Here is a 17,643-nt window from a genome sequence, read left to right on the forward strand (position 1 = left end):
AAATAAAAAAAGTGCTAGTAGATCCGAGTGTTTGAAATGGCCTTCCAGTGGGGTTGGAGTATGTGAGAAAAAACAAGACAAGGCTTCTGACTGAGGGTCTGTGGCAGGAAAAGCATCCATAACGAGGGGCTGGATCAGCGATGTTGTGATCATCCACGGTGGTATAGGATCCACTTAATTGTAGAGCCATCTCCACACACTGGCAAAACGTTCCTTGAGGACCATCTATGGGCAGAAGTGATTCTTTTAATTCTGTTCAAACATTTTTATAAGGTAAACATTTATTTTGCTCCCTCTGCTGAAAGCGAACTGATTTTTTGTATTGTTTTGGTAAATGGTAAATGGACTGCTTTTATATAGCGCTTTCAACAGACCCATGGCCACCAAAGCGCTTTACATATTGCCTCACATTCACCCATCCATTCACTCATTCATACACCGATGGTGGTGTCAGCCATGCAAGGCGCCATCCAGCTTGTCGGCAGCTGGGGTTAGGTGTCTTGCTCGTGGACACCTCGACACTTGGTCAGGTTTGACCAAGTTCCGGTTTGTAGACAACCTACATGAACCACTGAGCCACTGCTGCTTTAATTATGTTTACATTATTAATCAATGTATCTGGTAAACAAATCAGTTAAAATCAATTAAAAATATCTTGTGCACATTGCAAAACAAAACAAAAAAAGCATAATCATAAGCGGTTTGTTTAATAATGGGTGAATATGAGAAGAGCTCTTTCAATCAGACAGTTAATATCAACTTGATAATTAAAGTTCAAAACTGAAAGTTGCTGTTTTTACTGATTCCAAAAAGTGCACATAGTAAAATGTATGTCAAATCAAATCAAATCAAGTATATTTGTATAGCGCTTTTCACAATACAGATTGTATCAAAGCAGCTTCACAGTATTAAAATAAAATAATACAACAAAGTTTGTTTCTAGTGGAATTTATTGATTGATAGAATAAAATTAAATATCCCCAAAATATCCCCAACTGAGCAAGCCAAAGGCAACAGTGGCAAGGAACCGAAAAACTCCATCAAGTGACCTAATGGTGTCCTAAAACTCCATCAGGTGACCTAATGGAGAAAAAAAAAACCTTGGGAGAACCCAGGCTCAGTCGGGGGCCAGTTCTCCTCTGGCATTTATGAACTAGAGGCCGGATTGTAGTTTGAAACTGTGAGATTAACAATATTATATGAATGCCTGGCTGAAAAGATGCGTCTTTAATCTAGTTTTAAACTGGGAGAGTGAGTCCGAGCAACGAACAGTATCAGGAAGGCTATTCCAGAGTTTTGGAGCCAAATGTGAAAAAGCTCTCCCTCCTTTGGTTGATCTGGATATCCTAGGTATGACCAAAAGCCTCGAATTTATTGATCTTAAAGAGCGCGATGGATTATAGGGTGATAGAAGATCCGTTAAATAGACTGGAGCTAAGCCGTTTAGGGCTTTATAAGTCAGTAGCAATACCTTATAATTAATACGGAACTTTATAGGTAGCCAATGTAGTGATGATAAAATCGGTGTTATATGATCATATTTTCTTGATCTAGTAAGAACTCTAGCGGCTGCATTTTGGACTAACTGTAGCTTGTTTATTGAGGATGCAGGACAACCGGCTAATAAAGCATTACAGTAATCTAGTCTCGAGGTCATGAATGCATGAACTAACTTTTCTGCATCAGAAACTGATAGCATATTACGTAGCTTAGCAATGTTTCTAAGGTGGAAAAAGGCTGTTTTTGTAACATATGAAATATGATTTTCAAAAGACAGGTTACAATCGAGTATAACACCCAGGTCTTTTACTGTAGAGGATAAAGTAACAGGACATCCTACAATGTCAAAGTTGTATTGTGAGAGGTTCTGTGGGCGGTTTTTTGAACCGATAAGTATTACCTCTGTCTTGTCTGGATTTAATAAAAGAAAATTACGCGTCATCCAATCTTTTATATCTTTAACACACTCTGGCAATTTGGATAATTTAGCGTTTTCATCCGGCCGTGATGAAATATATATTTGAGTGTCATCAGCATAACAATGGAAACTAATTCCATGTTTCCTTATAATATTTCCAAGTGGCAGCATATATATTGAGAATAACAGAGGGCCCAACACAGATCCCTGCGGCACTCCATAGTTTACTGGAGTTATGATCGATTTTTCTCCATTTAAATAGACAAAATGGTAGCGGTCTAATAAGTATGATCTAAACCAGCTTAATGCTTGTCCTTGAACACCAGTATAATTTTGTAGTCGATCTAAGAGTATTGTGTGATCTATAGTATCGAACGCAGCACTTAGATCAAGTAAAACTAGTATTGAGATGCAGCCTTGGTCAGAAGCTAAGAGTAAATCATTTGTGATTTTAACGAGCGCAGTTTCAGTGCTGTGATGCGGCCTGAATCCTGACTGAAACTTTTCATAGATATCATTTTCTTGCAAGAAAGAGCCCAGTTGAGTGGACACAACTTTTTCTAGTATTTTAGACATAAAAGGTAGATTTGAAATGGGTCTATAATTTGCTAGATTTTGCGGGTCTAATTGTGGTTTCTTAATGAGAGGTTTTATCACTGCCAGTTTAAATGTTCTTGGAACATGACCTAAAGATAAAGACGAGTTAATAATATTGAGGAGAGGCTCTTCCACTACAGGTAACACTTCCTTCAGTAGTTTAGTTGGTATAGGATCTAATAAACATGTTGTTGTTTTAGATGAAGTGATAAGTTTATTTAACTCTTTTTGTTCTATAGTTGTAAAGCACTGTAATTGTTCTTGCGGGGGGAAAATTGAGGCTGAATTATAAGGTGCGATTGAGGATTGAACGTTTACAATTGTGGTTCTGATGTTTTCTATTTTCTCAGTGAAGAAGTTCATGAAATCATTACTACTAAACTGTAACGGGATATTTTGTTCGGGTGACGTCTGTTTATTTGTTAGTCTAGCCACGGTGTTAAATAAAAACCTAGGATTGTTTTGGTTGTTTTCTATTAGTTTGCGGAGGTGCTCAGCCCTGGCCGCTTTTAGGGCCTTTTTATAACGTGACGTACTGTCTTTCCACGCGATTCTAAAGACCTCTAAATTAGTTTGTCTCCATTTACGCTCTAAATTACGGGCTTCTCTCTTTAGAACATGCGTAGTATTATTGTACCATGGTGCTTAAATTTTCTCTGTGACCTTTTTTAATCTAACGGGTGCAACAACATCCAGTGTTCTAGAGAGAATGGTGCTCATAGTGCTAGTTAGTTCTTCTAGTTCATCTGTTTGTTTGGGTTCAGGCAGCAGCTGAGACAGATCAGACAAGCAACTCGAGAAATTATCTATGGTGGATGGAAGGATTGTTCTGCCTGGTCGATAACGCGGCGCCGCATGACATATTACAGCAGTACGTAATATGCAAGTTACCAAGTAATGGTCAGTGACATCATCACTTTGTGGAATGATATCTATATCGGTTGGATCGGTTCCATATGATATAATTAAATCGAGTGTGTGATTAAGACGATGAGTTGGTCCGGTGACGTTTTGTTTGACCCCAAAGGAATTTAATAAATCTATAAACGCAGCCCCTAACGCATCATTTGGATTATCTACGTGTATGTTAAAATCTCCAACAATTAATGCTTTATCTACATTGACCAATAGATCTGAGAGAAAATCTGCAAACTCTTTTAGGAAATCAGCGTAAGGCCCAGGCGGTCTATATACGGTAGCCAAGGCTAGAGATAATATGGATTTTTTTCTAACATCTAAGAGCGTAACATTTAGTACAAGTATTTCAAACGAAATAAACTTATAACCCGTTTTCTGAGTAACATTGAGAATATCTCTATAGACCGCTGCAACACCGCCGCCACGACCAATCAGACGGGGTTCGTGCTTATAGGAGTATCCTGATGGAGTAGACTCATTTAGACCGAAATAATCATTAGGTTTAAGCCAAGTTTCAGTAAGGCAAAGTACATCGAAGCTATTATCCGTGACTATTTCATTTACAATAACTGCCTTAGGTGTGAGTGATCTAATGTTTAGAAGACCTAGCTTTAGAAATTGTTTTTGGTTACTAATAGCAACATTTTCTGGTTTAATAACAATTAGATTTTTTCTAGATCCTGCAGTAGATTTATTATTTGATCTCACTAAACGAGGAATAGACACAGTTTCTATGCAATGTTCTACACTATTTATATCAGTTAATTTGGTGCAGCAGAGACTATGATTTGAACTTTTGGTTACTAGTCAAAAGGTATTTAACATTTTGGAGATGTTATCTGACAGAAGATCCGATCCGAATCTGCTTGGGTGTAAGCCATCAGCACGGTAAAGCCTAGGACGCTCCCAAAACAGATTCCAATTATTTACAAAGAGCAGTTTCTGCTCATTGCACCATGATATTAACCATTCATTTAGCGCGAATAATCTACTAAACTTTTCATGACCTAGTCGGTACGTGGGAAGCGGTCCTGACACAATGATCGTTATATCAGGCGATGTGCTGCGTACCGTATCGATCAGATTCCTGAAGTCTTTCTTCAGAACCTCTGTCTGTCGCAGCCTGATGTCGGCCCCTCCCGCGTGCAGGACCACAGTTCCGACGCGCTCGTTCAGAATCTCGGGAACATGAGCAGCGATTTCAGAAACACGAGCACCAGGAAAGCAGTGACTATGCACCTTACTTTTATTTAACGTAGCTTGTACGTGTCGAACGATGGAATCACCGATGATCACAGCATCGCGTTCTGTTTTGCGAAGAGGGGAGAAGCGGTTTTGTGTGGATATCTCGAAAACCGGGAGGGTCGGAGAGAGTCTTCTTGGTCTAGACCTGACTCGCGTCTTCCGCTGCGGAAATATCCAGGCTTCGTGGTGGCATGTTGGAGCCGGCGTAAACGAGACCATAGCTGATCGCGGCCTCGACGCTCGTGACCGATGCTGAGTAACGCACGGAGTAGACGAGGTCGGAGTCAGCGGGTTAGTAACGTTGATCACTGATTTGTGTGCATCGGCGCGTGATGTTTCAAGAGCTAACCGCCGGTCTATCAGCTCGGCTTTTCTCACTAAAAGGTCGTGGATCTGTTTCTCAACAGCTTCCAGCTCAGACTGCAACGCGTGTAGCTCAAATGTGTCCTCACCTGCACCAAAAGGTAGACTACTTACATCTGATATATTCGCCATTTTAACAGATGGACAGTAAGTTAAGTTAGCAACGACGCTACCAGTGATGCTATCAATATTAATACTAATTTATGGCTTAAGTCTTGGATATAATCCGTCTTTTTAGTGGTACGGGTGTGGAGTAGACGCACGATAGGCGGAAAAAAAATAAAAAAATGTTTGTTTATAAATGAGTGCGGAGAAGACGCGTTCAGCCGTGATCCACGGACGTAACCTATAAGAGTATCCAGCGTTGGATCACTAGGCTTGAGACACGTCTGCTCAACAGTCCGCGTTGTAACTATGAGGTGAGGAAAAATAGAAAATGTTCGTTGTAAGTGAGTTTAAAGAGAAATCAAGAATTATAAATCAATCGATGGAGCTCCAAAGACAACAACGCGTTCAGACGCGACGCATGCGCATTATCAGATATGTGAGTGCAGTCAGGAGTATGACATATTGAAAATAGTAATGGCAAGCACTTTGAACAATTGCTGAAAGAGAATTAATTCAACCAAAATCAATGGCAAGTGCCCAACTAAAGGGCCGGCATACTAATCATCATAATGGTGACTTCAAACGGACTTCTGTACATGTACCATGTGAAAGAAATAAAGCCAAACTGGTTTGTACTGTAGTAAGTGAATATGGTAATGCTGTTTTCAAAGTTATTTAATCATCCCTGGTGAGATATTGGTTTTAATTGCAGTTGATTTTATCTAAGGCTGTGTGGCTGTGAGTCAGTTGTAGTTGATGTGCTGTCTGCTTGTCTCTTCTCTTTTTTCCTGTTCTTGTTGTTCCGCTTATCTTCAGTGATTCTGCTTGTTAACAGCATGTGTGCATCGCTAATGCTCAATCATCACTTGTAGAGATAATATTTGAATTATATTAAAATTAATTAGGAAAATTGTCTTGGTCTTTATTTTACTACAAACACCAGCACAAAAAAGACAACATTTGCTGGTCCACCAGCATCCCAAGTTGGGATCCAGCAAACCAGCAACCAGGGCCCGTATCCCTAAAGATTCTGAGAATCCTCTCAGAGAGCTCCTAACTTAACCTAAAAATTCCTTGCCAGGAGTTTTAGCTTAGAAGTGATTCCAGAACATTTTCAGTGAACTCTGAGCAAGGAATGGATGGAAAATCCTATCTTAGTGAGGAGGTGTGGTTGACCCCGTTGCTAGGTATGAGTCATCATTTCAAAAGCCGTGATTGGTTGATCCTACAAGTTTGATGAAAATGAACTTTTGGTGATAATGAGCAAAGGATGTACCCTCAAATCAATAAACATAATTATACACTCTAATCTTATGCAGACTGTAATTGTAAATAATATTTCACATTCAAGAAAATATCTGGAAAATGAATAGTAAGCTGTAGGGGTTATAGCCTAACATTAGAATCTAAAATATGTGAAAACTTAAGCTCATTACACCCTGTTCAAATAATGATTTGTGTCTTATTTGCTCATATTAATATCCTAGCTGGCATATTTTGTACTTTCACTCCCATATGGACCCCATTGAAAACAAGATGGCCTATCTCAAGGGGCTGTCCTTAATGAAGTAGAAATTGCAACGTTACAACTCAGTGTGGTCTTAACAAGGGTAACACGGCTCAGCTTTTATCGATGTCTGTGATTGCTGGCTGGTCTATTTATGAAGGCTTGTTAACAAATATCCTACAAACACAGAAAATGGAGAAAAAAAGGAATCGCAAGCCGAACTGGACTGAGGAGCAAGGTTTGTTGCTGGCCCAGTTGGTGAACGAACATAAAGGTATGTTACGAGGAAAATTTGGCCCAACTGTCACTAGCCAAGGCAAGAGGCGCGCCTGGGACACAATATCCCAAACAATCAATGCCTCTTTTCCACTGGTGGTGCGGACAGGCGACGATTGTGAGAAAAGGTGGTATGTGCTGCAGTCCAAGGCAAAAGATGAGATTGCAGCACACAAGCGGGAATCCTCACTCACAGGTGAGCAAAATACTATAGCCTACCACATAATCTGGCAACTTGCTCCTGCTGGCAAAGTTAATTTACATGCCTAAGTACTGTGTTCATTGACTGTTTCTTTCTAGGGGGTGGACCACCTGCAAAGCGGCTGTCCCAGGTGGCCGACACTGTCTTTCAAGTCCTGGGACACTCTGAGGTCAGTGTCATCGGGCTGCCAACAGGCATTGACACGTCAATGATGCAGGCCCTTGAAATGCAGCAAAGGTAGGACACAGGGTTATTCATATCAACAGTGTTTTATTCATTGCAGAAGCCATTTAATGTGTTATCCATGCTCATTGTATTAAATTAATTTAATCAAAACAATAATTAAACTAGGCCTATGTATTTCTGTAGCATGGAGCCATCACAAGAACCGGGCCCATCAAGTTTGCCGACAAGATTGCCGCCTGAACCATCTGCAGCTGCTACTCAGGATAGCCCGGCGGATCAAACACCATTCCCATCCGCAGCACCTGCTCCGTCAGCATCCCTGCAGGAGAGAAGATTGCAACTCACAATTGATGTGTTTGAACAACAAAAAAAAGTCCTTTCCCTTCAGGAGGAGTACTACCGCCTTAAAATTGAACACCTAAAAAATAAACCATTTACAGATTGTGTTCTGTGTCTTGCATTTAACAATTGCAGGTGATGTGCAGTAAAACTGTGGAAGTTCTTAATACCATCACAAGTTCTCAAATGACATGGGGCTACAGCTTGCCTGAAATGTAAATTTGTGAAGTTTGCCCTGTAAGGCAGTCCACTCTGGGCTAGGTTCCCCTGTGGAATGTGAATATCTTCTTCACCACCATCCTCATCGCCATCCTCCAGAGGTTCTGCAATCTGTCTAACCTTGCAAATATTGCACAGGCTATGATGACTTTGCTGACTTTTTCAGGCCTCAGCCGCACCTCTCCGTGGAGAACATGAAAGCGCCTCTTAAGCTGGCCTATGCCACGCTCCACCACCGCTCTTGTTGTCTTGTGGGCCCTACAATAGAATACAGACCTTTAATTATTTGATGGAAATATTGCACTACTTGGATGCTCTAACATATTGCTTGCATTTCATTTCCATGATTTTTGTATTGTTTGGCTTACCTGTTATAGTTTAGTTGGGGCCCTTGGTGTGGCTGGAGGTAAGGTGTAAGGAGCCATGGTTTGCATGGGTAGCCACTGTCCCCTTACAAGTGGCAATTAGCTGGCACATAGCGTCTCTCAAAAAGCTGTCTGATGCCACTCTCGGAGAGCATTCTCGCATCATGTGTGGAGCCTGGCCATTTAGCCACAATGTCCAAAATCTTACAGGCCGCATTGAACACTATTTGCACATTGATGCTGTGGAAATTCTTCCTGTTAACAAAGACAGCCTCGTCCTCTGATGGCGCAATTATTCTCACATGTGTTCCATCAATTACACCCACAACGCCAGGGAATCCTGCAATGTCCATAAATGCCCTTTTATGTGTGTGTAAAGTGTGGGCATCCAGCGGGAATGAAACAAATTGTGTCACAATATTAGGTTGTGACAAAGCTGTCAGTGTTTGGGTGATGACTCTGCTGACGGAGGATTGGGACAGACCCAAGTCATCACTGCTGCATTGTTGCATTTTCCCTGTTGCCAAATACCTCAGGGTTGTGATTACTTTCTTCTCCGGTGTAATAGCGTTGTGGCGTCGAGTTGGTGAAGTAATTGCATCTCTAAGGAGATCCACCACAAACAAGATTCCTGCACGATCCAATCTGTAGCGTCTCAATAATTCCCTGTCATCCAGTGTTTGCAGGACATCTCTCCTGCCTCCTCTGTTGGCCATTTTGTGCAGCTGCTTAGGGGAACTCCTAAGCCACTAAAAGTCCTCTTCCCTGCTCTTAGCAGATCTCGCCTTAGGAGCCCTTTTAAGCGCTAGGAATCTTGAGGAATAGCTTTTATATTAACTGGGATTTTCGTGTCACTTTTAGGGGAAATTCTAAGAAAACGTCATGACTCTGAGAATTTTCTTAGAATTTGGCCGCTAGGAGCCACTTTTTGCACAAAAATTCTTTAGGGATACGGGCCCAGAATCCTATGCTGGTCCCAGCATGCAAAACATACCTTATGCTGGTGATCAGCAATGTGGGATTTTTCAGTAGTTTATATATCAAAATAAGTATCTGGATGCAAAAACACAGGATACACATGGCACTTATCTATCTGGACATTGTTTCCAGCTGACCTCATCTCAAGGGGAAAACAGTGAATACAAAATATAGTTTTCATTTATATGCAAATGCTTGTTTGCACTTGTTAATGTTACATAACAGTGATATATGAATACTTCAGTTAAATATTGTCTTTTGTGGTTTTTAAACTCCTTATCTTATGAACGGGCCAGCTTTACCACCCCTCCCAACCACATGATCACCACCTGATTCCCTTTTATTCTGGGAAAGAGTATAAGCAGTTACTCTTATGACACCTTACTTATTTGGCTTACATCTCAGAAGAGTGAACTGAACTACAGAGAAAAGTGCGGTAAACCAACTGAAGAGAAGATTTCTTTCTGGTAAAAAACAAATTATATACTTGCACTGACTATCTGACTACCATTATACAGATGCTTATCTTTTCATTATGTCTGCATTTTATTCATATATTTATTATTAATGAATATCCTTTATATTGGTTGGTAGGGCACTTTTGTAAGTTTCTTTGGAAAAATCTATTTAAACATGAGCTATTTGTTATATATCATATTCTCTGTTTTCAAAGTCTAATAGAGTTATTCTAGTTGATGACAATAATTGAACCAATGGTAATATCTACTGTTGACATAACTGTATTCATAGATTTTTCAACAGCATGAAGACCACTTTTATAATAATAAATATATAATATTTTAATAAATAAATGGGAATGATTGTTTACATAGAAAATCTATTTTATAATCATACACCTTTACAATTTACTATGATTTTGTACAGGTCAATTTCAGTTTCAGAAAGAAGAATGTCTCACACTGTCATACCCGTGAACTCTTCGACGGTTGTCATCCAGTTTCAACCACCGACACAAACACCAGCAGCTGGAACTGGGACAAATGTTCCTGTGCCTGTTTATGGACAACAGCTAGCAGGAGTTTCACCTCTTCATGGACTTCAGCCATTTCTGAAAGGCCAACCAAAAGCCCTTGGGGTGAGAAATTGTTCATAAACCCAAATTATTTTATAATTTATGTGGTATTTCAGTCTGAGGTAAGGAAAGTAAAAAATAAAAAAAATTCTAAAAAGGGAGTGGTGCACACATGAACAAAGCATACACGTTTTTTTTTTTATTGAAGAATGTGACTTGGTGACAATCTAAGAAAGCAATATAAGTTCAGGTTGATAATTTATTTACTTTAATGTCACATCATTGACAAGTGTACAATGAGTGAAAATCTTGTGTGCATAGATCCTAGCAGCAATGCAGAATAAAGAATGTGACATAATTTACTACAATTATACAAAAAAAAAAAAAAAAACACCTCTCCACTGTCACCGTTGATGGTGATGGGGCGTGTACTCCTTTATGTCCTCTGTCCATCTATAGACAGATAAAAGTAGAATGGAGCAGTGATCTGATTTGCTGAATAGGGGCGTGGGAGGGCTCTGTATGCATCATGGAAAGGAGTGTAACAATGATCCAGAATTCCCTTGTGTTGCAGTTAATTGGTTGATAGTACTTTAGCAGTACTTTCTTCAGTTATGCTTTGTTGAAGTCCTCAGCCACTATAAACGCAGCCTCTGGGTATGTGGTTTCCTGTATGTTGATTATTGAGTATAATTCTGTGAGCGTCAAATCAATGTCCGGAGGGATGTGTACAGCCATAACAATAACAGCAGAGAATTCCCTTGGGAGCCAGAAAGGTCGACAGATGAGCATGAAATATTCCAAGTTAGGGGAGCAGAAAGTTTTTTTTATGTGTATACTCTTACGGTCACACCACAGCTCGTTGATCATAAGACAGACGCCGCCGCCTTTCGTTTTCCCTGTGAGGTCTCAAAAAGCCAGGTGGCTCAATGGCAGTTTCAGTATCATTATCCAAACTCTGCACATTAGCAAGTAGTAAACTGAATAGTGGAGGCCGGTTTTAAAGCCGCCTGAAGCTGCCTTTACACTACACACTTCACCTGTTGGACCGAAAGTAATTTATTTCCAATGGAAAGTAGTGCGGGAGCTGCGTTACATTCGCTAAAATTACTCATTTTACCATGGTGAATAAGCCGAGGTAATGGTTGCTTCAAGGCCAAATTCGAATGTTGTGTGCAGTGGAAAGGCGGCTTGAGTCTTACTAACATGCCGGCTCACCTGCCTCTTTTCTGGCGATGCTTGCGCAAGCAGACGGTCCGGGTGTTTGGGAACGCTCGGTTGTTTACTTTAAAGGTGCTGTCTGTAAGAATGACAGCCAGTGGTCGAAATAGGTACTGCAGTCCAAATTCAAAATATCAGAGATCGTTGTTTCCCCCGGCCCCTCCTCCTCAGACTTGATGCTCACGCGGTTTGCCAGTTTGAGAACATGCAACAGGAACGAGCGCAATTGACAATGAAATCCGTGGAGACTTCTACACTGATGAAAGTTGATGAGTTTATTTATCAGCATTTTAATATGCTCTGTAATATGCTCTCGTTCATATACATTTTTAGATGGATATCGAGGCTTTTAGGTTATGTGGAATCTGCAATATCTGACCTAGTTTGCTTGCTCGTTTCCATGGCTGCAATACGCTGTGTTTCCTGCCAACTTGCATCCAGGGTGTCGAAATACTATTGGGTGAACTGGCAGTGGGCGAGATCACACAGACCAGAACAAAAACAGACATTAAAACACAGAACGTGTAAAATAATTAGTAAAATAACTGGCTGTAGAAAGATTTTTCAGAGAAACGAGTATGTGAACTTAGCATGTTTCCTAAATATCTGCAAACATATTATGGTATTTTTATGCATTAGTAGAGTAGAAAAGTTACATACATGTGCGTCCACGAGTGAAGGGTCATCGTACGATGGTTTAAAGTAACTTTCCCAAGTTCTGATGTTTGATCTTATATCCAACAGGGTTGTTTTCAAATGTTTTAGGATTTGCAAACTATCAAAAAATGTGAAAAATTTTGCTCATCCACAAATCAGTATGTGACCTGGATATTTTTGTAGTACAAGCATAAATGCATAACTACAGCTGCTATAAATTTATATTGTTCATGTTTTACTTAATAAAAGACTCTCTTGTCCTTCACAGACTGTCCAGATAATGATTGGTCTGTTGACTCTCCTGTTGGGAATCGTGTCTACAATTTATGCAGAATCCATCTTTGTCTTAAGTGGTATTCCTTACTGGGGATCTCTCATCGTAAGAAACAATTATACAATTAAGTGTTGTGTCTTTTATAATGTAAGTTACGTATTCCAATAGAAGCCTAGACTTTTGTCTTTCTCTCTGCTCTCAGTACATTTCCGCAGGCTCACTCTGCATTGCTGCAGAAAACAAACTGAATTCACCCTCCAGTTTGTGTTTGGTATGTACACACCACTTCTTATTATTAGGGGTTTAAGCACCAGAGGTACTGGAACCCTATTTTGTTTGTACTGATTTTCTGTAGTGATTTTGTGATTTATATTTCCGATTTCATTCCATTTCTGCCATTTTAAATGTTCTGAAACCCGTTTTCAAGTTTTTTTTCAAACTTTTCCAAACATGAAACAATGCTAGCCACTATTTTTCTGTATCCTATTGTCTCCTGCATTGTCGCTTTTGACAGAAGGATGCCAATATAAGGCTGTTGGTCCAATCTTCACAAATTTTTTCTCATTGCATTTAGTGAGGTTGCTGGCAATTAATACAATACATTGTATTAAATAATTAATAAATTTTTCAGAAATTGTTATTTATCTCCTGAACGCAACACCGAAAATTGAATAGATATAAACTACACGACATTTAAGCTACAACTTAAATTTCTTATCACTGTAACTGAAGGATCGGTAAAGTTTAAAATTAATTTGAATCTTCTTTGGTGGATGTCATAACAATAATATGACTAGGCTACATAAAAAAAAAACTAAAAAAAAAACATGTCTGCTAGCAGCCAATTAAATTTCAGCGACTAATAACGCAAAATCTGAATGGCCTACCTTTATGAAAATTGACATATTGATGTACATAAAGTGAAAACTAGTATGTATAACAAATTTTGTGTATAAAAAATACATTTATAACCTTTTGAGCTGATATTGTATTTATTATTGTATTGACATTACAGTTTAAGCCCAACAGTTCACACAAATGCACTGTTTAAAAAGGTTAGAAGGCCACACATATTATACAATAAATAATACAAATAAAAAGGACCTTAAGATAAATACTCCTGGACTTCCGGTGACGTCATCAAACTGATGGCATCTTGAAAGATCAGTTCTCAGTCGCCATTAAATGTCTGCTCGGATGAGACTGTACTATATACTGTTTGCTGTAAAAACTACAGTATTTTTAATAATATAGTTATTAGATACCTTTCATTAATATCCCTTAATCATCCACATGAGCCATTGGAGCTTGGACTCTGATCATTGATGCTTGGGGGTATATTTTATTTATTTACTGTATATAAGTAGTGTATTTTTATCACACTCCATAAAAATTTCCATCTATGTTAACAAACTAAAGTTCTTGCTAATTTATTAATCCATTTTATGTTTTTTTTTTTTTTTCTACCTATAGGTGAAAGGTTCACTTGGAATAAACATTTTCAGTGCTATAACTGCAGGCATTTCCTTTATCATAATTTCAATGGATTTGGGTCTAGGGCCATTCAACATGTACAATTACTGCAATGATTATGATTGTTATTATATTGAGGACAAGTATAAGGTATGTCACAAACTTTTATATTCACATTTATTAAGTAATTACAGTAAGATCACTGTGTGCTCAGTACATTTGTCAAAAGTCAAGTCTTAATCTCCTTTCATCTGTCACTTCTTTTTTCCAACATTTCAGAAGTAGTTTATAGATCTCTTGCTATTACTGATCATTTACAATGCAAGGAGGCATTATACATTCATTTTAAACTCAGTCCAGTTTGACCTATAAATATGTTGTATTACTATATGAACCTCAAGGATGATAGATTCTGAATAGCCTGTGTACTGATGTGAGTGCTAATCATCAATTATTTTGTCATTATAATTTGTGCTAATGTTGAATTCTCTCTCAGACTCTCTTCTGGGGAATCGGTGGTGTATCATTGATATTCGCCTTCCTTCAGTTTATCATCTCCATCTGTCTGTCAGCATTTGCCTGTAAAGCCACCTGCTGTTGTTCTCCACAGGTGAGTGATGATGCGTCAAGTCTTTGACAAACGTTTTTGTCAGCTAAACCCCTTCAGATATGGAATGGAAATTGTTTCTTACAAGGGTGCTTACACTTGGGTTCACGCTTTACAAGAACCAACAACAACCAAGTACTACAACTTACAACACAAATAGTTATTTCTTAAATTCTTCACTTTCGAATGTTTAATCCCTTAAAAGTGAACTATAAGATTTTTGCGGTAAAATATCCAAAAACCACTAGGCCAGTGTTATATATTTTGTTTAGTTGATTACTTACAATATCCCAAATGTTTCCAACATTGGGCGCGTGAGCAGTGTGAGAAAGTAGAAAAGTTACATACATGTGCGTCCACGAGTGAAGGGTCATCGTACGATGGTTTAAAGTAACTTTCCCAAGTTCTGATGTTTGATCTTATATCCAATAGGGTTTAGCAGTCATACATAATAATATTGCTTTACCCTCGGGTCCATGTCACCCTTGGGTTCCGCTCGTACTGCCATAGTAACCATGACGACAGACGTGGACAACTGCGTTATGTCTAGCGGCACGCTTACGCTGTTGTTGTTTTGTTCAAACATTATGAACCATGGCAAGCAGACTTTGGTACAAAAGGAGAACTAAAAACGAGGATCAACATCAGCGTGGCGTTTTCGAGATGCCGAGAGCTCCACGTACTTGGCTAACTTCGACTTGACAGAGACGCGAGTGGCCTCACAAGTTTAAATCGTCTAATAAACTGATCTGTGTGAGTAGTAATTCTGCACTTGCTCATTCCTTTATATCCGCGGGACTCGCGTGTGGCGCTGATATCTGTCTCTCATTAGCAATCGCGACCTGCTTCATACCACAATCATGATAAAAACATCAATGTATTCACTCATCTATAAACATTATTAGATCCATCAGCTTGACAACAAGATCCATAATTCCGCTTAAAGCAAATGCATCATCAATATACACCTTTGTTATTGTAAGAGGTTAGCGACCCCTAGCGGTTAATTTACATATTGTAGCTTTAAGCTTTTACCATGTAAAATTCTCGAGCTTTAAACTTTTGTCCACAAAAATGTTTTATGTAAATGAAGAGCTCTTTTCCAAAACGCGATAAACGCCATTTAAAAAAAAAAAAATGAGTTTGTCATGTCATTTTGCTGTGTACTGAACCTATTAACTGCTCCATCAACGTTTCATGCCAAATCGCTATATTTCCTTGTTTAAAATGTACTGCAAGATGCTGTTTCTTTCCAAACCGCGATAAGCGCCGAACCTATTTTTAGCCTAAACGCAATACATCCTCTGGGCTAATCAGAATTCTCTCTCTCTCGCTCCCTTTAAATCACTCGCGCTTATCGCGCCAGCCGCTCAATTTGCCTCATTCGCGCGTCCGCGCCGCGCTAAACGCCTCATTCGCGCCACAGGACCTCCAGATGCACATAAACGCATCTTTACATTGACTTAACATGAAAATCACTTGCGCCAGACGCTCTATTCGCGTTTGCTGTGAACGCCACTCACTCACTCACACACACAAGGTCATGTCGTGATTTGTTTTATGTAAAGTGGACAATGGTTCTACTTTTTATGGGTTCGACAATTTACTGAATGCCAATGTATTTATTACTGACTGACTTTTTCCAAAACATGATTTTAGAGCTAGTAATGGAGTTTTGAACCATTGATATGCCGAGATTAAGCGAGTATGAATTACCCGAGTCTGTGTGTCTCTCAACAGTGTTCAGCAGCAACATCTCTACTAATAGCAAAACTCCAAGTTTAACTGCTTCAAAAACAGCAACATTACCATGAGGATATCAATAGCTTTTCAGTTTTTCAAAATTACTTTAAGATATCCAAATGAAAGTGTAAGGTTCCACACCAGGACATTTCAAAAGGATTTCGGTCTTTTGCTTTTTTCTACTCTATTTGAAGTATATTGATGTTTATAAACCTGTAATACTGAAACTGTCTGTCAGTGTCTTTGCATGTGTGGCATTTCACAGTAAGAAGACATAAAACTCTACATGTGCATTTTTCCAAAGGTGCCGTTTGTTCCACAAGTTTTAACTCAACATCCCTGTTGTTTTGGGCACAATCACTTCCATGATCTTAACAACTCAGAGGTAAGAGAAGCTTGTAACCCCAGTTTAATTAGACTTTGCGTAAAACGGTACTAAAAAAAAAAACAGTTCCACAAAACAAATGTATTATTTGAACTTAGTGTCACTATATGTGAACTGGAAGTGTGTAAAGCACTAAGTAATAGGTGCATTAATTGTTTAATAATATCAATAAATAAGTCATATGTAAGCAAGGTAGCTGATCATATATATTATATTTCTTGCAGATATCTGTGGTCAGCAACCCTGCCATGCATCATCCTCCTGCAGAAATTCCTCCACAATACAGTGATTTTAAATAAATATGAATATTAAAACAGTCAACAGAGTTGAAATGGGGCTCGAGGGTTTTCCCAGTGATTTCCTGTCCATTATCTCTAATGTCTTTCATTAAAAAGAGAACATGACATTGAATGAAAAATTACTTGATCAGATAATAATTACAGATTTTTTAAGTCACAAATGTGTAAAGAATTACTATTCAAGAATAGATTATATTTCATGACTTTCTTACTTTATGTTAAGACAGTTGCCTAATCATTAATAAAACTGGTTAGCTTGTTTTGCACAACTAATTGCTTAATACAGTATAATCTGTAAGAATACAGTATACAGAATATATTTAGTTTGTTTGTCACCTTTCACCTTTATTTAAAGTGTGTGATATTGCATTGCCATCAGTTGCATGGGTCTCATACAGCAGAGCATTTAAACAGGCTATCGAGGAGATGCTGAACTCTTGGGAAATAGACAAACCCCCATGATGTTTTGCGAGACAATGCAAGAAATATGAAAAAAGCAATGGATGGTATGGTGGTAATGAACATGGGCTTCATGGCGAACATTCTTCAGCTCGTTGTATATGAGGGTCTGCTTTTTTAGCGCAGCATCACAGAAACACTGGCTATTGCAAGGAAGATTGTAGGGCATTTTAAACATTCACCACAGGCCTACACACATTAGCCACGTTTTCATTACAGAATTGAGCAGATGTCTCGTCTTCTGTCCAAACACACTGCGACATCTACGTCC

The 17,643-nt window shown here is 38.9% G+C and overlaps 1 protein-coding gene across 1 annotated transcript; it reads left to right on the forward strand.

Annotated features, from left to right (window-relative positions):
- Positions 1-10,131: 10,131 nt before the first annotated feature.
- On the forward strand, positions 10,132-14,646 carry LOC311082092 (membrane-spanning 4-domains subfamily A member 4A-like; the record flags this gene model as incomplete). The annotated part of the gene is made up of 6 exons (XM_084112836.1): positions 10,132-10,317; positions 12,401-12,511; positions 12,609-12,677; positions 13,880-14,029; positions 14,376-14,489; positions 14,533-14,646. 6 exons carry the CDS (start codon positions 10,132-10,134, stop codon positions 14,644-14,646), a joined length of 744 nt encoding a protein of 247 aa, XP_083968962.1.
- Between the last annotated feature and the right edge of the window lie 2,997 nt (positions 14,647-17,643).

This window comes from Abramis brama, assembly GCF_963993115.1.
Source record: "Abramis brama genome assembly, chromosome: 4".
NCBI classification, from domain to species: Eukaryota; Metazoa; Chordata; class Actinopteri; order Cypriniformes; family Leuciscidae; genus Abramis; species Abramis brama.